We start from the raw sequence: 24,834 nt of genomic DNA, 5'->3' as shown, positions 1-24,834 counted from the left end.
CAGAGAGCAGAGTAGAAACTGCAAACTCAGAGGATTATAGATCAATTTTCAGACATAGCAAGAAAGACAGGTAACTTTCTTTGTAAGGATCTGGTTCTGCAAACAATTACTAATGTGCATAGTCCCGAAGCCAATTAAATCTCACACAACAGTAAGTGCTACATTTGGTGCGTAACCCCGTAAGTTTCTGACACATTCAACCATCCATATCAATCTATGTATTTTGTTTTAATGCCCGGTCATCGTTGTGTCCCAGGACCTTTTTCAACTAAAATGTTCCATGCACAATCTATGTCTAAAGGTTAATGTGTGGGAGTGGGGGATTGAGGGGAAGAATGGCAATCACTTTGTATTTCATTATTTCCATTTTCTATCCAGAAGTGCCAAACTTTTATCCAGCTATTTCAGACCAAACAAGCTTGGCTTTTGATTATGGTTGTCTTTTATTTTACTGGCACTCCAATAGTTTGATCATCTCCAACAAGCTTGGTGAAATGTTTCTCTACTGTTTTTCCCTAAGTTTAAAATTAGGCATATTGTTGTTGATTACGTTAATGGCAAAATATAATAATGGGCATGGAATGAGTAGGTATGGGCAACTTGTGATCAACTGGGAAATACAAATAACACTGATTTTCTTTACTAAAAGATATTTATTTACCTCAGGCAAAATTACCTGTATGAAATAAGAGAATTGTTCGCAAGGTCACGATCGGTAGCAGATACTGACAGAACAGAAACTCCCTCTTTTGCAGTTGCTACACGTATATTTGCAGAATATTGGGTTTTTGTAAATTGTGGAGGATTATCATTTACATCTAATACACTTATGGTGACATATGTGAAATTCTGGTGGACAACAGAAAACAAATGAATCATACACAAGAGATGCATTGTCAGTCCATTTAAACTTCAGCTATCAAAGGCTGTTAATGTAAGAATAACCTAATCCTCCCCCTTACCTGTCTCTGAGGTACTCCATTATCAGATGCCACTAACAAAAGCTCATATTTCTCTTTGATTTCTCTGTCCATAAACCCATTAGCCAAAATACTTCCATTCTACAGAAGAGAATAAAAATCAACACATGTATCACGTTTTTGATAATGTTTGTGTACATTTAATTCTCAGGAAAAATGAGGACGGAAGTCCTCTCTTCATCACAGAACAGGTATAGCCCGGGTACTATCAGGACAATCTTCTTCACAGTGTCCTGCCAATATTTCTTACCCATGACCTGGAGGATGGGGACAGGAGTCCCACACTTGTTCTCTGTGGATGGGAGTCTCCACACCCATTCAAACCTTAGCTGCTCTGATGAGACTATCAAATAGGTAGTCAGTTATGGTGGTGGCTTCTGTAATGCAGACTCCTGTCCAGTAAATACTGGACTGAGCCCGCCTACCTCATTTACAAAGGCCATAGAAGCACCACTAGATGGTAATAACTCTCAGCCACTACAGATCTTGGCAGGACTTAGCTGGCAACCTAGAGAAGAAATACTTTTTCATTTCCATTACCCACCTCCTGAACTAGGTAGTCCCTTAACTCACATACAGAAGTTTTAGACACCTGATATCAGACAAACATTAATGGAAGTTGCAGGTGATCATCACCACTGAGAATGGCTAACACTACAAAGCCATACTCATGTGATTGATTTCATTGGGACGACTCATGGTGAAACTTTGCAGCATTGGGTCCAAGCCTTAGTTGGGGTTGGTTCGAGAAAAACTGGAGTGTCCTGAAATGCTGTTTGAATGAGCTCCCGAGCTGCAAGGCTCAACATTAACCATGCAATCTCCTTCCCAATCCCACTCCCAACTTCCTCCAGACTCCCAGACCAGCCAGTTTGGAAGGGGGCCTAGTAAAGTGTCCAGAACAGGTTGTATGCAAAAATATGTTTGCAGAGGCAAATGGGAGCATAGCAGTTGGAGGATTCCTGTTAGACAGAGGGGTTGCTATGTACACTAGCTAGAACTGTACTAAAGGAAGGGACAGCCTGATTCCCCAGCAACCTCAAACTATTATCAGAACTCACAGTTGTCACAATGCAGCACATACTCCACCCCATGCTGCACTGCAGCATGAGCAGTAAATATCACACTTGCATTGCTGGAGTCCCCATGTCCTCCGGCGCTTCCTGGGGCAGAACTGGCAGCATTGGCTGAGCTGGCGCTGCCCACATAGCCTAATTCAAAACCCATTGAAATGAATGGGAGTCTTCACATTGACTTCAATAGGCTTTGGAATTATATTCTTAGTTTCCAAAGACTTCGGTGTCATTATTGATATCAGAGATGCTACGATGGCTCATCTCGGTGCATCATTTCTATCTGGCCAGGCTAACTGTCTTGGAGAAAGAAGCAGGTAGGCATCATTTTCTATGCCCCACCCAAACTCTTACTTGTTGGATGCTAAATGGATTCTTCCCATCTTCTGCGACTAGGTGAAATGTGATGTGGGCATTTTCTCCCTCATCCAAATCTGTGGCAGCTACATGTCCAACTACGGTAGGTGCATCCAATGTATAGTCTCCTTCCGGGGTTGTAAAATTGAAGGGCTGCATCTGAAACTCAGGGTTATTGTCATTGACATCCAGAACTGTGATATCTAACAGGGCACTAGAATTGAGCCCTTCCGTTTCAGCATCAACTGCCCAGACCTGCCAAAATAATCAATGAAAAAAATCAATTACTTGATTTTGACTGGGATTTCAATTGATTGATGAAGACACAAAAGGTGGACTAAACCATCTGAAAGGTTCAGAATGAGCTTACTTGCAAAGTTAACCTAGGTGTAGATTCTCTGTCGAGTTCTGTGTCGTTCCTTATGGAAAGTATCCCATGTTTATTGACAGCAAACATGGTATTGTTAAGAATAAAATACCCCTGAGAGAAGCCGACCTAAAAGAGATGTAAAAAGCATGCGAGTTATGGAGAGAAGATGGAAATACTTCTCTGTTATTAACATCAATACTCTCTGGCTGACTAGCCCGCAAGAGGGCTTCCTGACTTTGAAAACAAAGGTAAAGTTTGATGATATAAGCAGAGACAGAAAACCATTTGGGCATCCTTCACCTGAGAAGACAAAGAAACCAAGTGCTTTGGGCTTGGTGTTGGATCCTAGCTAAGGACTGGCCAGCCATGCTGGAAGAATGACGGTGGTGAGAAAACTACTTTGAACAAAAGACTCTAGTTTAAGGTAGGTTTTAGTCTCAGGAGCATACTTTGACTTTTGTTTGTCTGCAACCATTTCCATCCCAATTCCTTCTAGTTGGTATCCTTCTACTTAAATAGCTGGTCTCTGGTAATAAACTTAATCTTGTCTGATTACACAATCATCTCAGTGCAGTGTTTCAAACTGACGGGTAAAATCCTCAGCCAAACTAACTGGTTGATGCTGTGGACTGTCTCTGTAAAGGAGCAGTGACCTCGATATGGTTTTGTGAGTGCTACAGTGAGAGGGGCTGAGCATTGCAGAGGAGATGGTTTTGGGGAGACTTGGGACTGGAAGGGCTGTTGGTGTCACCCTGCAAGGTGTACCCAGGCTGGGGGAAGCCAGGGTGAGGTGAGTGCACTGTAGCCAGGCTGCTGGTGTCAGGATGCTGATCCAAAGCAGGACAGCACAGAAGCATCCAGGATTACATGGCTGGCAGTGACACAACCCCTTAGTGCTCTGGGTGAACCTCAGAGTGTCACCTCCCTAAAGCCAACTTCTCACATGAGCAGGATTTTTCTTTGGTAAAGGGGAGGGGGAAGAAAGAAAGGATTTGATGGGCAACAGAGAGCAATTACGTGATTTCTTGTAAAGGAAAAAAAGAAACTGAAAGTAACTCCTCTATGATTTCCTTTTCCCCTGATTGACACAGTACAAAAGCTGGGTTCACTGCAGCACAGAAACACACTGCTAGGCACACTCATTAAGCAGAGACTTACAGCATGTATTAAAGTGGAGTTTCCGATTATTTTGACATAAGTGATAATCTAAACAGTTAATTACATGTCTGTTTTTTGTTCTCTAGTCAGACAGGCAAGCATCCGTTCTACTAGCTCTCTCTTGCCTGGCCTATGTAAGTATTTATATAGAGTCTGGCTTCTCTAAGATCACCAGATTGCTATATCTTGTACTTGCAGGGTTGCAGGGAAATAGAGTTGAGGCTCAGTCCTTTCTCTTACTGGATCAATGAGACATTTGCCATTGGCTTCAATGGGAGTATCACAGGTCCCAGGATGCTGTAATAGATTTTCTCTATCTTTCTAGTCCCTATGATCCGTTTTCAAATCGTACCTAACATATTTACCACTGAGCATTTAAAACTCTCTCTTTGCCCTTCTCATGCCACATCATCTTGATTTCTAAGAACCGAGTAGTGTTGTACTTACCTGATCCTTGTCAGTAACATTGAGTGCGTAGATGAGGCTGTCCTTCTGTATGTTTTCAAGAACAAATATATTGTACACTGGCTGACTAAATTCAGGGGGGTTATCATTGACATCCAGTACATGGATAACAACAAGCACACTGGTGTTGAGGCTTGGGATCCCTTCATCTGATGCCTGCACTCTTACTTCAAACAGTTTGACAGTTTCGTAGTCCAGCTGCTGGCTCAGGGTAAGCTGGCCTGTGGTTGAATTGACAAGGACCATCGGCAAGGAACTCTGAGGAAGCTGACTAATTATTCTGTACTTCACCTGAGCATTGGCCCCAGAATCCAAATCCGTAGCTGACACTGTCAATAGCACCTTCCCGATCATTTCATCTTCAGAGACACTCACTTGGTATCCGCCCAAGGGAAAAGTTGGAGGGTTGTCATTCACATCATCAACAAAGATGGTAAAGTTCACAACAGCAGAGAGAGCTGGTTGGCCTTGGTCACTGGCAATAACTGTTAAGTTATAAAATGCTTGTGTTTCTCTGTCCAGTTCCCGTCTCAGCACAATTAATCCTGCCGCAGAGTCAACATCCATCTTTCCCTCTCCGCCTTTTAAAGTATAAGACACTAACCCATTAAAGCCATCATCTGCATCAGCAGCTGACACATTGAGAATAGTGGCTCCAACTTGCATGCTCTCTAGCACATGAATGGTAGCATTGATTGCATTGAACACAGGACGGTTATCGTTGATGTCTGTAACTTTGATAAACACTGCAGCATAGTCAATTGTTTTTCCGTCAGTCAAAGAAACATTTATCTCATGAGATTTCTGAGATTCATAGTCCAGTTTGGTTTTTGTCCAGATGGTTCCATTGATGTCAACATCAAAAATATCTGATTCTGTCAACACTTGCAATGTAACTGGAATGAGGGGATCCACAGACACGAATTCTACCTGTGTAAGACACAGCATATTATTAATTATAATTAATTATATATTCTATTAATTATATTAATAACTTGATGTGACATTCGAAATAGGAATTTTAGGCTTTATGCACTGGCCATGCATATCTTAATCCTATGTCACTACAAACTGTTCATAATTTATGTGTTTGGTACCGGTGACAGTACAGAGACTTTTGGTTCTTACTCTTGTTACTGCGACAGGGCTGTTTAATTCTTCCTCCAAAGTCCCATCATATGTTTTGTGAATAAACCGAGGTCTAGAGTCTCCAACTGCAAAGACCTGTGCTGGAACTGATGAACTTCTTGGCACCATTCCACCTGGAAGCAAAATAAACCTTTATCTCTCACCAGACCCATAAAATACCTTCTTCTTGTAAAGAAAATACATCTGTTGACACCCGGAACTGTATTAATAATAGATAATAAAATAACAATAATTATTAGAATAGTGCTTAGAGGCCCCAACCAAGATCGGAGCCCCTTGTGTTGGGCACCATACTTACCCAGCGAGAGCCTGAAGAGCTTACAGTCTAAGAGACAAGACAGGCCAAGGCTGGGATGCTGCATTCTCTTAGGTGTGTAGCAAAAGGTGTGCCACCACCAGTGGTGCAAGTAGGGCGGCCCGGTCTGGTCCACCATACCATTAAGATATTTATTGCTGGTACACTGTACCAGAAAGACACAGGAGCAGAACATGGGGCCGCATGCTGGCAGCTCTTCTGGCACAGCTGTACCGCCCCATGGCCCGCCCCCAGCCCTTCTTCGCAGCTGCGTCTCCTGTCTGAGGTCTGTACAGCCCCACTGGAGGACAGGACTGGGGTGGGGAGGCTGGAGGCGGTACAGCTGCGCTGGAGGAGCTGCTGGCATCGGGCTGCCTGGCAGCCCCACATTCTGCTCCTTTCGCTGCTGCGGTTCTGGAGGGCCCTGCAGTTCAGAAGTCTGTATCTGGGGCAGCAGGAGGACAGAACCTCCCCCCCACGACCAAGATAACATGGGATGGGGAAAGTGCAGGGGCCCTGGACTGGGGGCAGGGTGGGGATGAGTCACATGGGGGGGGTCATGTGTGGAGTCACGTGCGCCCCCTTTAGCTGGTGCTCTCCCTTTGTGTCCCTCCCATGAGTCATCAATGCACAGCCTACCATTAAGAAATAAATTCTGCTTGTACACTGGCCGCCACCCCCGCCCCGTGTATCTGGGACCAAGTGGTTCCCCACCATCCACAATATAGGACAGTGCCTATAAGGTACAGGGCCCAGAATAAACAAATCAGTGTAAGTGAAGTCAATAGGCTGAGAAAGAGTTAAGAATGCCCAAGTTATCAGGAAAGGGATTCTATTTCCCAGATAAGATTTTCCTTTGGCCTTGTTCCAATTATGCATGCTCATTTAGCTGCCTGTTAGATGAGTAAACAAACATTCAATAATTCTTAGTTAGAACAACAACATCAAGGCTGACAGCCTTAAAATCAGCCTTGGTAGCTCTCTTTTAGTTTGTACATACTTGCATATACATGTAAATAATCTTACTGCTGGCTCTACTCTTAACAGCAGGCTGATGGCTGAAATACACAAGAATGGAATGCCTCTTTGAGTACCTGTGAGAGCAGAGGTATAATAAATCTCAGTATTCTAGCCTGTGCACCAGCCTATTGCAAATCAGGGAAAATGAAGAAAGGAGTGAGATTCATGCTAATATCATGCACACGCTAACAGTCATGAAGAAAACATGGATGTGTTACTAGGGCATCACCCTGCAGGGAAAATTGAGTTTTATCAATGTTGCAACTACTGCTGGGGGCAAGTGACTTGTGTTCAGGAACTGCAAGGGCAATTAAAAATATATGGTATATTTAAAGGAATGTTAAATAGGTTGGGGCGGGGGACGACTGTCTGTTTCACCAGTGTCCCTTAAAGAAAGGAGCCTCCCAAGAAGTCTTGTGTGTGTCTTACCATCTGTGGCTGTTATCCACAAGGTGAAGTTCTTCAATTGGTTGACTAGTAATGGGATCAGTGTTTTCAAACTGATTTGCCCAGAGGTTTCATTCAGTTCAAAGTGTCCTTCTTCATTGCCACTCACTAAGATAAACCGTGTCTCTCCATTTATGCCATCATCTGGATCATGAGCCACAATCTGAGGAGAAAATATAATTTTTCTTCATTTTCTTTGTTTTTAGCAAATGACACAGACCTTTAAATTGTGGTGTAGTTTGCAGAGAAACCATTCAGCTAGCTTGATAATTACATAACTGGAAATCTTGCTTGTTTGTCCATTCAAAGTAAATAGGTCAGGAATTTTTGGTAAAGGCCAGCTAAATAAATCCACAATAATATTCAGCTGTTTCTTTATTTGATTGATCTTCTGTTACATATGTTGAATATAATTCACTTTTATAAGACACAGTTTGTGGGGCAATTATGGCAACAACATAAATCTAACTAATGGGTCCAATACTGCCCATTCCTTGGGCACCCAAAATTCCCACTGAAGAAAGAAAGAAAGAAAGAAAGAAAGAAAGAAAGAAAGAAAGAAAGAAAGAAAGAAAGAAAGAGAATTTGGCCTAATATTGGCAAGAAATATCCCAACATATGTTCTTTAAGATCTCAGCTTGGGTAGGAGACAGAGAACTAATTATATCCAACAATATTTCTTTTAACTGTTTCCTCTGTAGATTTCTCAATTGACCATCGGAATCACGGAATAAAGTCACTGAAAGACTAAGAACATTGTAATAATGGAATTCTGGGCCAAATCCAAGACAGAATGTTTGTCCTCAGAGGCTGGTGCATCAACATGAGAATACAATTTTAGAATCTATAGGTAAAATCTTGGCCACACTGAAGTCAGTGGCAAAATTCCCACCAACTTCAATAGGGCCAAGATTTCATGCTAGCCATGTTTTGTTTTGTTGTAATCCTAAAAGTTATTGGGGGGCATACTGTTCTAGTGCTTACAGCAGGAAATTGGAAGTCAATAGACCTGGGTTCAGGTTCTGCCAGTGACCCACTCTATAGTTTGTAAAAATCTGAACAATTATATCATTTTTCTGGGCTCTAAAAGACACTCTGTTTTCATTAAAAATCTCATAAATAATATATTCCAGAAGTCTCATTTAGGCTGGCGCATGGTCTCATATGTGTGTAATGCACCACTATATGAGAGATATGAGATCAAGACAAAGCCTCTGTCCTTCACTGCCTGAACTGGCAGGTGCTGGGAGCATCCATGACACGAGGTTTATCAAACAAGAGGATTGTGAGGCTAAATGAAAGACAGAATAAACTAAAGGAAACTATGGAAAATGCTAAAAAATGAACATCTCTCCTCCCAAGGATCACTGCTCAAGGGGAAGGGGCTAAGTGTATACACACATGCACACACACACAAACACACACGCCCTATACTGACAATGACATTGTTTTCAAATAAGCACTTTCAATACCTGAAGAACGGGCATTCCTGCAGTCATGTTGGAAAAAATCTGCTGTTTGTATGGTGTGCCTTCAAAGGCTGGAGTGTTGTCATTTTCATCCAGCAGTGATATGTTGATTATAGAGTGGGCCTCAAAGTAGGGTGACAAATGATCTCTAGCATTCACCTGGAAAAAGGAGGAAGTAAAAATTCTGCACTTATTTAAACAACACACATCTGGTAACAACAAGGAAGATCCCAAGTAGTTACAGGCCAAGTAAATTGCACCTTTGTAGTGATATTTTCCCCAAGTTTTCTCCAGTGTGAAATTCTGGGTCTGATTCTTTGGTGAAATTACTCCCAATTTACACCAATGTGAGATCAGAATCTGGCCCTGTCTCTTTCCAGGTCAGCCTAGCTATTATCTTATTTATTTGAGGATTTGATTTTAATTTTTTTAAATCGTTATTTCTACTACCTGCAGGAGGATCATCACTGTTCTCTCCCTGTCTAAGGCACTGGAGTTCCTCACAGTCAGGATCCCAGTGTCACGTATTTGGAAAGGACTGTCATCTGGAATGAGACTGAATGTTCCACGGAAGCCACCCTGAGGAGAAAGATGCTTGTTATTAAATAAAACAACCACTGAACTAGCTCTTTATTTCATTTTCTTCTTAATTTCCAGGGAGAGAACAACTAGCAGAACTTGACAGCTTAAACATTTTGGCTTTAATTATGCTTTCCCAGAGGGTGAGTTGAGCTAGAGATAGGGAAGAGATGTACCACCCAAGCAGCAGGGCTGGGGGGCAATGGGCCAAGGTGATGTTGTATGATTACAATATGGCCTTCAAAGGTCACTGTTGCTACCACTGTTATGCAATTGCAACAAATCTTGTATAAAAATATGTAAGGTGTTGATGGAAAAGTTATGATTATTCTGTTTATATGCATGTATCATTTTTGTATCTGAAGTTATGAAAATTGACTATATACCTGTATTTCAAATGTGTTTGCTCCTAGGGTAACACCCACAAGGTAGTTTGCATCCATTCAAATTGAGCCATAGAAGAATGGGCCATAGAAGAACACAATGGGCCATAGAACAAGCTTATCTCTACCCAGTGGGCCTTCCTGAGGACGTTTTAGCCAGAATATGAGTCATGGCTCCTGCTATGACTCATCAAAGCATGCAAGGGCATGTGACTTGCTCATGTGACCCTGGACTCCATCTTGTACCTCTACTTTTCCACAAACTAAGATTGAGAGCTTTCCTTCACATGGGAGAAGGTATAAAAAAACCCTGGAAGCATCTCCATTTTGCCTCTTTCCTGCCCTGATCTCTGGACTATGGACTTACACTAACAGGAGAATAACAGTCAATGGACAAAGGACCTTCCAGTCTTTTGGAAGTTACCAGAGACTTTACAAACCAGCAGTTTATTCCATCACTGCTACAAACCTGATCTGCAAACTTTGCAATGAGTGTATATATGTTTTCTTTGATCATTATAAGTCTCTCCTCTTTCTTTTCTTTTATAAATAAACCTTTAGATATTAGATACTAAAGAATTGGCAACAGCGTGATTAATGGGTAAGATCTGAGTTATATATTGACCTGTCTACATGGTTGATCTCTTGGGATTAGAAGAACCTTTTGTGTGATGAAATTGGTTTTAAATAACCACTCATCATTCAGTGTAGTGTCTGGGTGGTGAAACAAGGGCTGGGATACCTAAGAAGACTGCATTTCTGACTTCTTGTTAACCAATATGGTAAGGTAGAAGTTTGCTTTTGTTACTGACTTGGTATATCTTATGGTAGAATAACCACCAGTTTGGGGTGTGCCCCATTTCTCAGCAGTTCGTCCTGGTATTCTGTGACCCACTGAGGCACGGTGACACCCATATTTTGAGCTGCATATCTCAGGAATCCCAATGCACCCCCAAGATTCTAGGGTGCCAAGAGTCAGTTCTGCACCTGGTGCACGTTAGAACAATCCCAGGGCCAGATCAAACTTATGCCTTAGCTGCAATGGTCCCCCCGAACTATGCTATAACCTGGACTAGATGGAGTGGAGTGCACTCTGGTTACACGCCCTCTTTCCTCTAGCATGCCCCTACCCTAGGGGCTACAAGAAATGGCAGCATTGTGGTGTCAGTACATTTTCCGATTTTTTCCATTGGAACCCTCCTGAACTTGGGGAATCCCCCAGTGAGGAGATGACAGGAGAGGTGTAAAGAGGCTGTAACAATGCAGAATTGGAGTCGCTGTATCTTTCTCTGGGTCCTCACACAGGTGCTGGGTGACAGTGTGCTGGGTATACCTTGATATACCTATTAAATAAGGTCCTTTCACAAGTGAAACCTATTTGGTGAGTAGGGGTTGGAGCCATGGCCTCTGTCCTGCCCATGCTCCCCCTAAGTCCGATGGTGGAGCTAGACAGCCCCACATGCACCCTCAGCCAGGAAAACTAATGGTTGGAGGGGCTTCCTGTATACCCACATTACAGCAGCCATCATTTGCCCACTACTTTTAGGAAAACTGCATTCAGGCAAACTGTCAGTGACATTAGTGGGAGTTTTGCTTGAATAAGTCATATGCAATTAGAACAGTAGATGGGTCCTATTTCAAGGAGTAGGAACAGAAATGATGAGTATCTGCTGTGGCTGAAATTTGCAGCGCCCAGTGTTTTACACTGCCTTGAATCTTAAAGGAGAGGCCTTTAAAACTCCCCAAAACATTTTCCTAAATAGCAACAACCAGATGTAATTCTGTTAGTGTACTGGTAAGGTGTACACTGTGTGTAAAGGCACAGGTGCATATTGAATGAAAGATACTTGCTACTATGATTTTTGTCTTTTTAAAAGCTTTTATAATGTATTTTTATTATGGCTTTTGTATCGTGCTCTAAGCACTTGGCCTGGGGTTGCTTCATAAATATAATTATTGTTCATAGAATATAGAATATCAGGGTTGGAAGGGACCTCAAGAGGTCATTTAGTCCAACCCCCTGCTCAAAGCAGGACCAATCCCCAACTAAATCATCCCAGCCAGGGCTTTGTCAAGCCTGACCTTAAAAACCTCTAAGGAAGGAGATTCCACCACCTCCGTAGGTAACCCATTCCAGTGCTTCACCACCCTCCTAGTGAAGAAGTTTTTCCTAATATCCAACCTAAACCTCTCCCACTGCAATTTGAGACCATTACTCCTTGTTCTGTCATCTGGTACCACTGAGAACAGTCTAGATCCATCCTCTTTGGAACCCCCTTTCAGGTAGCTGAAAGCAGCTATCAAATCTCCCCTCATTCTTCTCTTCTGCAGACTAAACAATCCCAGTTCCTTCAGACTCTCCTCATAAGTCATGTGCTCCAGCCCCCTGATCATTTTTGTTGCCCTCCGCTGGGCTCTCTCCAATTTGTCCACATCCTTCTTGTAGTGTGGGGCCCAAAACTGGACACAATACTCCAGATGAGGCCTCACCAATGCCGAATAGAGGGGAATGATCACGTCCCTCAATCTGCTGGTAATGCAACTACTTATACAGCCCAAAATGCCGTTAGCCTTCTTGGTAACAAGGGCACACTGTTGACTCGTATCCAGCTTCTTGTCCACCGTAACCCTTAGGTCCTTTTCTGCAGAACTGCTGCCTAGCTATTCGGTCCCTAGTCTGTAGCAATGCATGGGATTCTTCCATCCTAAGTGCAGGAATCTGCACTTGTCCTTGTTGAACCGCATCAGATTTCTTTTGGCCCAATCCTCTAATTTGTCTAGGTCCCTCTGTATCCTATCCCTACCCTCCAGTGTATCTCCCACTCCTCCCAGTTTAGTGTCATCTGCAAACTTGCTGCGGGTGCAATCCACACCATCCTTGTTATACTATTGTCTCATTGTTTACTTGTACTCCTCTGTCAGTCTGTATCTATCTGTTCTTTTGTTTTATACTTAGAAGGTAAGCCCCTTGGGGGAGGAAACATCTTTTTGTTCTGTGTTTGTACAGCAACTAGCAATGGGGTGTTGGCATGGGTGGCAGGTATAATAAGCCAGGGGAAGCTAAGCCTCCCCAAACAGCCTGGTCCATGGCCCCGCCTGTTCTCCACCCTGAGGCCCTGCTTCCGCTCTTCCCCCATGGCCCTGCCTGCCTTGCTCCTCTTCCTGCCCCTGCTCCGCCACTCCCCCCAAGGCCCGCCCTTGCTCTGCCCCTTCCTCCAACCCTTCTTCCGCCCCTTCCTCCGTCCATCGCCCACTGCTTGCCGAGTTGCTCCTATCCTCCAACCCTCCTCCCCCAAGGACGCCCCGCTCCCTGCTCGCTGCAAAGGAGAGGAGCAAGCAGCGACAGCAAAGCGGTGGGCAGGGGGGCCGAGCAGGATCGTGGCCTGGGGTGGAGGGGGGGCGAGCCTCAGGGGAGGAGGGGGGGTAGACCTTGGGACCAACCAGGGGGCAGGACCACAGTCTGGGCACCGGGGGAGCTTCCAGCACTCATGCCAGCCTCCCCAAATGCCAGAGCCACACGCCACCCATGGGTCCTGGTCCATGACTGGGGCTCCTAGATGCTACTGCAGTACAAATAAATAAATACATCATCATCCTATTCCATGACAGATTCCATGTCTGTTTCAGTTAAATACATTTGGATAGTTTACATAAGTTCAGGATGCATTTTATGACTATACACTATAACTGTCTAATGTAGCGTGTATAATTTCATAGATCTGAGAGGTAATGTTTGCAGCTATCACACAGAATTGACATTTTACCTCATCTTTGTCAGTGGCGGTTACTTGAAGCACCATCGTCCCGTCTGGGGAGTTTTCTGGAACCGAGACCGTATAATTTGATTGTGGAAATTCTGGAGGATTGTCATTCACATCTTGGATAGTAACCAACACTATCGTGTTAGCTGTTTTAAGATCATTGTCCTGCTGAGTAGCCTAGAAAACAGAGTTTAATTCCATGAATTCCATAGACTGATAATATTCACCAACTCCAAGTGATTGGAACAACATGGCAAAATATACTGTTTGGGGCAGGAATTGTCTTTTATTCTGTGCTTTACAGTACCCAGTACAATGGGACCCCAATCCTGACTGGCCCCCTTGTCACTGCTATAATACAAATTAATGCTGCTGATTATTAACAACAATAGTAATAACAATAGCCTCCAATTTTATTTTATGAAATTCAGACTCTTAATGTTTAACATGCTCTGCTGTAATATGATCATTACCTTAATCCCAACAGTAAGGAAGGAGCAATTCTCTCTGTCAATTGGGGTCTTTAATTCCAGCACTCCACTGTCAGCCTCAATTGAGAAAGCGCTGTGATAAACTGGAGGGTCCACTGGAATGCAAACAGGATGCTATTGGCTAGTGCAAATAAATCCTAACTGTAGAGCTGATCCAGTCCTGCTGTAATTCTGGTGTCCTCTCAGGAATGCCAAAATGTACCAGACATTATAGATGGGAAGAAGCTTCCATGGGCACTGCCATTGTCCTTTAAAAAAATCTTCTGAACCACACTCAGATTCCAAGGGCCTCCCATTATTTCCATTTTCTTTCCCTCAAGGACTGTGCTTTGTAATGACCCCTTTTGCACCAGGAAACCTGGACATGACCTGTAAGTATTCTCACACTTCTTATCAAACTGTCTGTACTGGGCTAGCTTGATTATCACTTCAAACGTTTTTTTTTCTCTTAATTAATTAGCCTCTCAGAGTTGGTAAGACAACTCCCACCTGTTTATGCTCTCTGTATGTGTGTATATATATCTCCTCAATATATGTTCCATTCTATATGCATCCGAAGAAGTGGGCTGTAGTCCACAAAAGCTTATGCTCTAATAAATTTGTTAATCTCTAAGGTGCCACAAGTACTCCTGTTCTTTTTGGGAGACTGGGCGTCTTTCAAAGCCCCCTGAAGAGAATGGGAGGGTTTTCACTGGGTGCAATGGGCTTTATCAGGCCCCTTGCTTGGGCTTTCTCCTTCTGGGGACAGAGTGAGCTGTCTCCACTTTTCTCCCAGACCACAGGAGCTGAGAAGCCAAACATGGGCCTCCTGTGTGGCAAAGCATTTCACTCCCACTAGGCTACTACAGCAGCCTGATTAAATCAGACATCAGACAAATTCTCTTGTAGGAGAAGAGCTGCAGGAAGCCATGTGACAGGCAATCACATTGCCGTGAACAAGCCCCAAATGTTGGCACAGTAAACACTGGCTTTGCATCCTCCATACATTCACCAGGCTCACTTCCACCTTGCCCAATTGCTTTGCACTCAGCACTCTATTCCTTTTTTTATTTCTAAGGTGAATTTTATGCATGTGCAAGGTGTCAGATTGAGTGAGCTGAGGACTGGAGACCTCTATTTGTCCATGGAGTAGGTACAGCATTGCACTAGTAGTGTACACAGCTCCCCACTACCCCACCCATCTACCTCAACCCTCAGCTGGAGGAACCACCTCTGGGAATAAAAGGGATGCCCATTTTTCAAAAGTTAGACTCCGGCGGTAAAGCACCTAGGTGAGTTAGGAGAAGGGCTAATCAGGAAACAGTTTTTCCATCCTGCAAGAATTTTCAAGATTTCAAAAGTGTTTCCCATCCTGCACTGGGATAAAAAGTTGAAATCTCATAAAATTTTATTAACAACAAACTGAAAAACATTTTGGTTTGGGTCCAATGAAACATTTCAGTTTGATAATTTTGAAATATTTCATTTCAATTTTGACCCTTTAAAAAAATTAGTATAAACTACATTAAATTTTGAAACAAAAAGCCATTTCGAACCAAATCCCTGAAACTTTTAATTTCAAAAATGTTGAAACAGGATCTTTCAAGAATTTAAACACTTTTCCCCAACATTCCTTTGAATTGGGTAATTTGTTAAAACCTACCCTTTCCCATGATCAGTTTAGGTTTTGACTAGTCAGCATTTTTGGCAAAAAAAACGTTCAGTGGAAAAATTCCCAACCTGTTCTATTTAGGAACATAAATCCCACTGACTTTCAATAGGGTTTGGTCTCCTAAGTACTTAAGTTAGTTTTGAAAATGGGACTTATCTGTCTAAGTCACTTAGGCCTTACAACGCTGAGCAGAGTAATGCCTTGTGGTGCTTTTGAAAATCCCACTAGGTGTCTATCTGCATCTTTAGGTAGGTAGATACCTTTTAAAATCTGTCCCTAAGTTCCATTTTCAACAGAACTTAGGCTCTTAAATCATATATACGCTTTTGAAAATTGCACCCCACACGTGGCTGAGAAGTATGTTATTTTTGCTTACAAATCAGCATTTTAAATATCGATGTGTATGTGGAGAAAGCTATAACCTGCCTTTTCACTGCACTTCATTATCATCATCTTCACCGGTCTTAGCATAATAGGCAACTGCCTGAATGTATGTGTCCACCAGAGAATAAAGACTCTTACCATGTTGGATGCTGTACGATACTTTTTCATTTATACCTATGTCTCCATCTTTAGCAACAATCTTCTCTGGGAGAGTAGGCAGAATGCCAGTCTGGAAAAGGTGATTTGCAACAGTACATCACTGAAGACTTTTAAAAATATACATGATTGATTTCTAATATTAATTAATAAATTATAATTTTCATCATGGAAACAAGTTTTGAATGTGACCATAAATCATACGTAGTCACCACTGGAACCGTGACAATATTATGACTCTCTTCCAGTTTTCACAGTGGAAAATTATGAACTAAGCATTTTATGAACAGTATTGTGCCCTTTTAAGGAACATCGGACTACATCAGAGTACTCAGTGATGAAGCGCACATTAAGAATACAGACAATAGCAGTATTACTCATTTCCTGGAAGACAATCAATGTTATAGGGAGCCTCGGTTATAGCCCTAATAAAAGCAGCAATGCGTTTAAAAAAAGAAAAACAATACAGTGGTTGTAAAATCATCATCATCTTGGACAATGAAAAGGTGAACTTTCTCAGAGTAATAAATATGTATAAGATATTACACTGGATATATGCCTGGCTTACTGTACATGAATGTGAAAGTAATGGAAATAAACCATTTTACATTAGTAGTATTCAGTAAAAAGCTGCTACCTTGTTTTCTAGGATTGTTGCTTTGTACATTGATTGATTGAAATAGGGGTTCATTGTATCATAATCCCATACATGAATTAGCAACGATGCTGTGCCATTGTTGACTCCAAGTTTTTCCTATATGCCAAAAGGAAAAAGAAAACAAGGAACATTATATCAATGGGACCAGAATCATTCACCTTCCATATGGATAATTCCAGTGGAGGATGTGACAGAATATAGTGATGTGCTTTACAGTATTTGTATCTTTGCTCAAGTAGTTTGATCTTATCTGAGTTTGTCATTTCTAAGAATCCAGATAATTCTCTTGAATAAATATTATTATGTATTATTTTTATAATAGTGGTACCTAGAGGCTCCATTGTGCTAGGCACTGCAAACACACAGAACAAAAAGATGGTTCTTGCCTCAAAGAGCATAAAATTTAAGTAAATACACAAACGTTCCTACACTCCAGTCCATAGGGGCAGAAACAGCCAAGGGAGGGACTACTGCACTGGGAGGTAGTGGGGAAAATTAGGCCCAGCCAGGGCCACCCTTGCCCTGAATCCAGAGAGACCCCGCCTACTTTATGGGGGCACTGGGACACAGGTGATGTCTTTCCTCCCCACCATGTGGACTTGAAAGAAAGTTGCAAAGAGGAGCCAGCCAAAGACTCCAGCCAGTACAGGCAGAAGCAGCCAAAGCGGGGTCCTTTGGACATTGAGAACTTTCTAACAGTTTTGACTGGACTTCCTTTGTCCTTTGCTGATTGGCTGTTCACTCCAACTCACCCCCTCCCCTGCCTTCACAGTCTGTTCATCTCAGTGTTACTCTTTTTACCCTATTCTCCCCTTCCTTGTCCACTCACCCCCTTCCCTTCAACGTCCCCTCTCCTTCCATTTAGCTTGTCCTAAATACCCTCCACCTCCAAACAACTGTGGCACTAGCATGCCATTTGCTACCCTCTCATTGTTCACGCTGTGTGTTCTGCCCTCTTACCTACCCTGTGTCTGTCTTGTCTATTTAGATTGTAAGCTGTTTGGGGCAGGGACCATCTCCTACTCTGTGTCCTAGCACAATGGGGTCACAGTCCACGACAGGGGCTCCTAAGCATTATGGTAATATAAAATAAATAATAATAGACACATTGGCAAGAATGCCAGATGTCAGTGGATGATGGCACAGTCAGAAAGAATAAAGGAGATCGTATAGAGTGGTTAAGTGACTATATGAAGGAATTATGGGCAGCAAAAACATACTGTAGACATAATAGATGGATGTCAGGTATACATCCACAAACACAACACAGAAAGAAATGTATGGTATTGTGTGAATGGACGTTCAGTGGAGAGATCTCTTTCAGAACATCTAAGACCTCTTCTCAGGAGGGTGGCCTCAAAGAATTTATAGAAACCTACAGGACTTTAGAGGAATCATTGTCTAGTGGTTAAAATACACAACTGGGAGTCAAGAGTTCTGGTGTTATTCCTGGCTTTGCCAAAAACTTGCTGTGTGAAATTGGGCAACTCACTCATATTAATCTCTCTGGGCTGCATTGCGAAGACCTCATTCACACTGGTGAAGACAATGGAACTACTCGTGTGAATAGCTCCTCACCAGTGTAAGGGATTCAATGATCTGCCCTCTGTACCTGAGCTTCCTTCTCTGGAAAATACTGATATTAATATTTATCTCCCAGGGATGCTGTAAGACTCAATACAGTTATGTCTGTAAAGGGCTGTGAGCTCTTCAAATGGAAGTGCTGGAGTCATACAAAGTATTAGCATTGTATCTCTTCCTATCAGATAGGTATTTGTCAGGTCTAGATCTAACTGAGATCTAGAAAATCTAGTGGGAATTAGCAAACTGTGAATCTCAGACACAGTTACGTACTGGAGAAAGTGGTTCATCCTGCACACAGGACGTGTTTTAATGTGGCGTACCTTTGCTTGTACCGTTAGATTGAAACTGTTGATCTTGTTGTAATCCAAAACTTTTTTCAGCGTGATGTTCCCATCCCCTTCCTTTATGTGAAAGTAATCAGAGTTCGGACCCTATTAAATGAATTAGTTATATGGTTCACATGGATTTGTACAATTGTTAGAAAAAATGCATGCTTTTTTCTTTCACCACTTTCCTTATTGGATGTCTTCCATCATCAGGGAATGAGCAAACCCCACCCCATCATACTGTAAAATACTAGTTTCCCCCTAACAGAGTCCATCTTTCCTGTTGGCACATCCTTGTATTGCACAGCTGACAGGAGGCAAAACAGAATAGGTGAAACAATGTGTCTTTCTGGCCCACTATTTATAGAACTGGCAGAGCCACTCAAAATTCCTTGACCCACAGAAACAGAACACTTCCCCTATCTTGCAGAACAGTGTCTGTCTTTCTGTTCAGTCCTGTGTAATGGGCATTTAGGGCCTGATCTGAACCCACTGGAGTAAGTGGAAAATCTGCTATTGGCTATAGTAGGAGCAGGATCCTAAACTATAGCCCCATTGCAGCAGTGCTTCAGAGGCAGCCAGTACAAAGCATTATGGGAATTAGGTGTACCAGCTGCTGCTACTGCTGCATACGGCTGAACAGAAACAAGGGGCCTTTGTGCAGGACAGACCTAGGTGGAGAGACTCTCCACATCTGGAGAATAGAGCTTATGGACTGACCTATAGGTGAGTGATAGCCATGGTCTTGGAGCTATTCTGTTCCCTTCTTTACTGAGCTCTGTCAGTGTCTGCTGTAGAAGGCAGTCACCTACTTAGCTTACATCACATCTGCAAGGGAAGATCTCTAGTCTCCCTTCATGTCTCTGTAACCAACATGCCATAGTTTCATGATCTCAAACTCATTTATGACAAAAAGTGCTGTGTAACATGATGGAAATGAGAGAAGATTTCATGCTTTACAATACTGTTATTAGATCAACATTGGCATTAAAAATGTCATATCTACATAACTGATTAGTAACTCTCTCTCTCAGAAAATTACAATGCACAAGGCATCACATAATGTTTCCTCAACTGCATCACCAAAGGAAAACAGACCAGACAAAACTCAGAGCTTCTTTGGAATTTCGATGATGGGGAGTCAGCTGTGAAGTGGCTCCTTCTTAGCCTTTTCTACTTGTAAGTATTGAAATCAATTAAATTAAACAGGTCAGACCTCAAAGGCCAGCTCCACAGCTGTAGCCCCCTGACTTCAATTTACACAAGCTAAGGATCTGGCCTTATATGTCAAAGGTCTAAAATACACTGCCAATTAATAGAAACTTTCTGAAAATCGTTAAATATTATATGGTAAAAGAGCAGATTATTTCAATCACAGTCACGGAATCTCTAAAGCTTTACTTCTTAGAAGCTGTGTACATTACTGTGACTAAGGGTATGTCTACACTATGAAATTAGGTCGAATTTATAGAAGCTGGTTTTATAGAAATTGGTTTTATACAGTCGATTGTGTGTGTCCCCACATAAAATGCTCTAAGTGCATTAAGTTGGCGGACCGCGTCCACAGTACCGAGGCTAGCGTCGACTTCCGGAGCGTTGCACTGTGGGTAGCTGCCCATTGGAATTCTGGGTTGAGATCCCAATGCCTGATGATGCAAAAACAGTGTCGTGGGGGGTTCTGGGTACATGTTGTCAGGCCCCTCCCCCTCCGTCAGAGCAATGGCAGACAATCGATTCACGCCTTTTTACCTGGGTTACCTGTGCAGACAACATACCCCATCAAGCATGGAACCCGCTCAGCTCAGCTCAGCTTACCGTCACCATATGTCATCTGGGTGCCGGCAGATGTGGTACTGCATTGCTACACAGCAGCAGCTAATTGCCTTTTGGCAGTAGACGGTGCAGTATGACTGGTAGCCGTCATCGGCTATCTGGGTGCTGACAGACGTGGGGCTGGATTGCTATACAGCAGCAGCTCCTAGCCTTTTGGCAGTAGATGGTGTACTACGATTGATATCCGTCATCGTGATATTCCTCAGTGAGTTCGATCAGAGGCACCTGGGCAGACATGTTTTGTCTCCTGGGGACTCAGTCCTGCCGGCAGTCCTATTGAACCGTCTTGACGATGATGGCTAGCAGTCGTAGTACAGCATCTTCTGCCAAGCACCCAGAAGATGCCGATGGCTATCAGTCACGCTGCACTGTCTGCTGCCAGCTTAAGATGTAAAAAATAGATGGACCAGATTTGTTCTGTATTCATTTGCTTCCCCCTCCCTCCTGAAATCAACGGCCTGCTAAACTCAGGGTTTTGAGTTCCATCTTTGGGGGGGCCATTCTGTGTGACAGTTGTTTGTGTTTCTCCCTGATGCACAGGCACCTTTGCTGATTTTAATTCCCTGTACCTGTAAGCCATATCGTCACTCGCCCCTCTCTCCCTCCGTCAGACAATAGTTTTGCGCCTTTTTTCAGCCTAGACGCCATAGCACCGGGATCATGGAGCCCGCTCAGATCACCGCGGCAATTATGAGCACTATGAACACCACGCACATTGTCCTGGAGTATATGCAGAGCCAGAACATGCCAAAGCAAAACCAGGCGAGGAGGCGATTGCAGCGATTGTAGCGTGGTGACGAGAGTGATGAGGAAATTGACATGGACATAGACCTCTCACAAAGTACAGGCCCCAGCAATGTGCAAATCATGGTGTTACTGGGGCAGGTTCATGGCGTGGAATGCCGATTCTGGGCCCGGGAAACAAGCACAGACTGGTGGAACCGCATCGTGTTGCAGATGTGGGACGATTCCCAGTGGCGACGAAACTTTCGCATGCGTAAGGGCACTTTCATGGAACTTTGTGACTTGCTTTCCCCTGCCCTGAAGCACCAGAATACCAGGATGAGAGCAGCCCTCACAGTTGAGAAGCAAGTGGCGATAGCCCTGTGGAAGCTTGCAATGCCAGAGAGCTACCGGTCAGTCGGGAATCAATTTGGAGTGGACAAATCTACTGTGGGGGCTGCTGTGATCCAAGTAGCCAACACAATCAAAGACCTGCTGATATCAAGGGTAGTGACTCTGGGAAACGTGCAGGTCATAGTGGATGGCTTTGCTGCAATGGGACTCCCAAACTGTGGTGGGGCAATAGACGGAACCCATATCCCTATCTTGTCACCGGAGCACCAAGCCACCGAGTACATAAACCGCAAGGGGTATTTTTCAATGCTGCTGCAAGCCCTGGTGGATCACAAGGGACGTTTCACTAACATCAACGTGGGATGGCCGGGAAAGGTACATGATGCTCGCGTCTTCAGGAACTCTGGTCTGTTTCAAAAGCTGGAGGAAGGGACTTTCTTCCCGGACCAGAAAATAACCTTTGGGGATGTTGAAATGCCTATCGTTATCCGTGGGGACCCAGCCTACCCCTTAATGCCATGGCTAATGAAGCCGTACACAGGCAGCCTGGACAGTAGTCAGGACCTGTTCAACTATAGGCTGAGCAAGTGCCGAATGGTGGTGGAATGTGCATTTGGACGTTTAAAAGCGCGCTGGTGCAGTTTACTGACTCGGATAGACCTCAGCGAAGCCAATATTCCAATTGTTATTGCTGCTTGCTGTGCGCTCCACAATATCTGTGAGAGTAAGGGGGAGACATTTATGGCGGGGTGGGAGGTTGAGGCAAATTGCCTGGCTGTTGATTACGCGCAGCCAGACACCAGGGCGGTTAGAAGAGTACAGCAGGGGCGCGGTGCGCACCCTCCCCTCCCACCTTTGAGTACCGCTTGCAGAGGCAATAAAGTCATTGTTACTTCACATTCATGCATTCTTTATTAATTCATCAGACAACTAGGGGGATAACTGCCAAGGTAGCCAGGGAGGGGTGGGGGAGGAGGGAAGGAAAAGGACACACTGCAGTTTAAAACTTTAAAACTTTAACACTTATTGAAGGCCAGCCTTCTGATGCTCAGGCAATCATCTGGGGTGGAGTGACTGGGTGGCCGGAGGCCCCCCCACCGCGTTCTTGGGCGTCTGGGTGAGGAGGTTATGGAACTTGGGGAGGAGGGCTGTTGGTTACACAAGGGCTGTAGTGGCGGTCTCTGCTCCTGCTGCCTTTCCTGCAGCTCAACCATACGCTGGAGCTTATCAGTTTGATGCTCCAGCAGCCAGAGCATCGACTCTTGCCTTCTGTCAGCAAGCTGACGCCACCTATCCTCTTCAGCCTGCCACTTGCTCTCTTCAGCCCGTGATTCAGCCCGCCACCTCTCCTTTCATTCATATTGTGCTTTTTTGCATTCTGACATTGACTGCCTCCATGCATTCTGCTGTGCTCTGTCAGCGTGGGAGGACATCTGGAACTCCGAGAACATATCATCCCGAGTCCGCCGTTTTCTCTTTCTAATCTTCACTAGCCTCTGTGAAGGAGAAACATTTGCAGCTGGTGGAGGAGAAGGGAGAGGTGGTTAAAAAAGACACATTTTAGAGAACAATGGGTACACTCTTTCACGTTAAATTTTGCTGTTCACATTACACAGCACATGTGCTTTCGTTACAAGGTCGCATTTTGCCTCTTATATTGAGGGCCTGCCGGTTTGGTGTGAGAGATCACTCACGCAGTGCCAGGCAACAGATTTTGGATTGCAGGCAGCCATGGTAAGCCACAGTCTTTTGGCTTTTTTAACCTTCTTAACATGTGGGAATGGTTTCAAACAGTAGCGCCCTCATTTCCCATACCAAGCACCCGTTGGGTTGGCCATTTAAAATGGGTTTGCAATGTAAAAGGAGGGGCTGCAGTTTCCGGGTTAACATGCAGCACGAACCCAACTTACCCCCCCCCCAACCCAATTCTTTGGGATGATCACTTCACCCCTCCCCCCCACTGCGTGGCTAACAGTGGGGAACATTTCTGTTCAGCTGAGCAGAAACGGGCACCTCTGAATGTCTCCTTAATAAAATCACCCCATTTCAACCAGGTGACCGTGAATGATATCACTTTCCTGAGGATAACAAAGAGAGATAAGGAATGGATGTTGTCTGCATGCCAGCAAACACCGGGACCATACGCTGCCATGCTTTGTTATGCAATGATTCCAGACTACGTGCTACTGGCCTGGCATGCTAAAGTGTCCTACCATGGCAGACGGGATAAGGCAGCCCTCCCCAGAAACCTTTTGCAAAGGCTTTGGGAGTACATGAAGAAGAGCTTTCTGGAGATGTCCCTGGAGGATTTCCGCTCCATCCCCATACGTGTTAACAGACTTTTCCAGTAGCTATACTGGTCGTGATTGCCAGGGCAAATTAATCATTAATCATTAAACACGCTTGCTTTTAAACCATGTGTAATATTTACAAAGGTACACTCACCAGAGGTCCCTTGTGTGCCCTCAGGGTTTGGGAGCATGCCTTGGGTGAGTTCGGGGGCTACTGGTTCCAGGTCCAGGGTGATAAACATATCCTGGCTGTTGGGGAAACCGGTTTCTTCGCTTCCTTGCTGTGAGCTATCTTCATTGTCTTCATCATCATCTTCCTCATACCCCGAACCCGCTTCCCTGTTGCGTGATTCTCCATTGATGGAGTCAAAGCACACGGTGGCTGCACCCCCTAGCATGGCATGCAGCTCCACGTAGAAACGGCATGTTTGCGGCTCTGCCCAGACCTTCCGTTTGCCTCTCTGGCTTTGTGGTAGGCTTGCCTTAGCTCCTTAATTTTCACGTGGCACTGCTGTGCGTCCCTGTTATGGCCTCTGTCCTTCATGGCCTTTGAGACTTTTTCTAATATTTTGCCATTTCGTTTACTGCTACGGAGTTCAGCTAGCACTGATTCGTCTCCCCATATGGTGAACAGATCCCGTACCTCCCGTTCTGTCCATGCTGGAGCTCTTTTGCGATCCTCGGACTCCATCATGGTTACCTGTGCTGATGAGCTCTGCGTGGTCACCTATGCTGTCTACGCTGGGCAAACAGGAAATGAAATTCAAAAGTTCGCGGGGCTTTTCCTGTCTACCTGGTCAAGTTGAGAGCGCTCTGCAGAGCGGTCACACTGAAGCACTGTGGGATAGCTCCCTGAGGCCAATAACGTTGAATTCCG

The 24,834-nt window shown here is 44.0% G+C and overlaps 1 protein-coding gene across 1 annotated transcript in view; it reads right to left on the bottom strand.

Annotated features, from left to right (window-relative positions):
- LOC135982606 (protocadherin Fat 4-like) overlaps positions 1 to 24,834 on the bottom strand; it is a 105,286-nt gene that overhangs the window by 46,131 nt on the left and 34,321 nt on the right. Inside the window, exons 7-20 of the mRNA XM_065589995.1 lie at positions 18,751 to 18,861; positions 16,826 to 16,942; positions 16,171 to 16,261; positions 13,980 to 14,092; positions 13,510 to 13,683; positions 9,234 to 9,362; positions 8,787 to 8,942; positions 7,297 to 7,477; positions 5,532 to 5,665; positions 4,386 to 5,333; positions 2,781 to 2,906; positions 2,408 to 2,665; positions 963 to 1,061; positions 677 to 849 (exon numbers count right to left, since the gene is read on the bottom strand). Coding sequence (XP_065446067.1) covers positions 677 to 849; positions 963 to 1,061; positions 2,408 to 2,665; positions 2,781 to 2,906; positions 4,386 to 5,333; positions 5,532 to 5,665; positions 7,297 to 7,477; positions 8,787 to 8,942; positions 9,234 to 9,362; positions 13,510 to 13,683; positions 13,980 to 14,092; positions 16,171 to 16,261; positions 16,826 to 16,942; positions 18,751 to 18,861 — 2,810 coding nt within the window. The remainder of the gene's footprint in view (positions 1 to 676; positions 850 to 962; positions 1,062 to 2,407; positions 2,666 to 2,780; positions 2,907 to 4,385; positions 5,334 to 5,531; positions 5,666 to 7,296; positions 7,478 to 8,786; positions 8,943 to 9,233; positions 9,363 to 13,509; positions 13,684 to 13,979; positions 14,093 to 16,170; positions 16,262 to 16,825; positions 16,943 to 18,750; positions 18,862 to 24,834) is intronic.

This window comes from Chrysemys picta, chromosome 3, assembly GCF_011386835.1.
Source record: "Chrysemys picta bellii isolate R12L10 chromosome 3, ASM1138683v2, whole genome shotgun sequence".
Taxonomy (NCBI): domain Eukaryota; kingdom Metazoa; phylum Chordata; order Testudines; family Emydidae; genus Chrysemys; species Chrysemys picta.
Note: the sequence above shows the minus strand (reverse complement) of the source record. Positions and strands in the feature narration are given on the sequence as shown.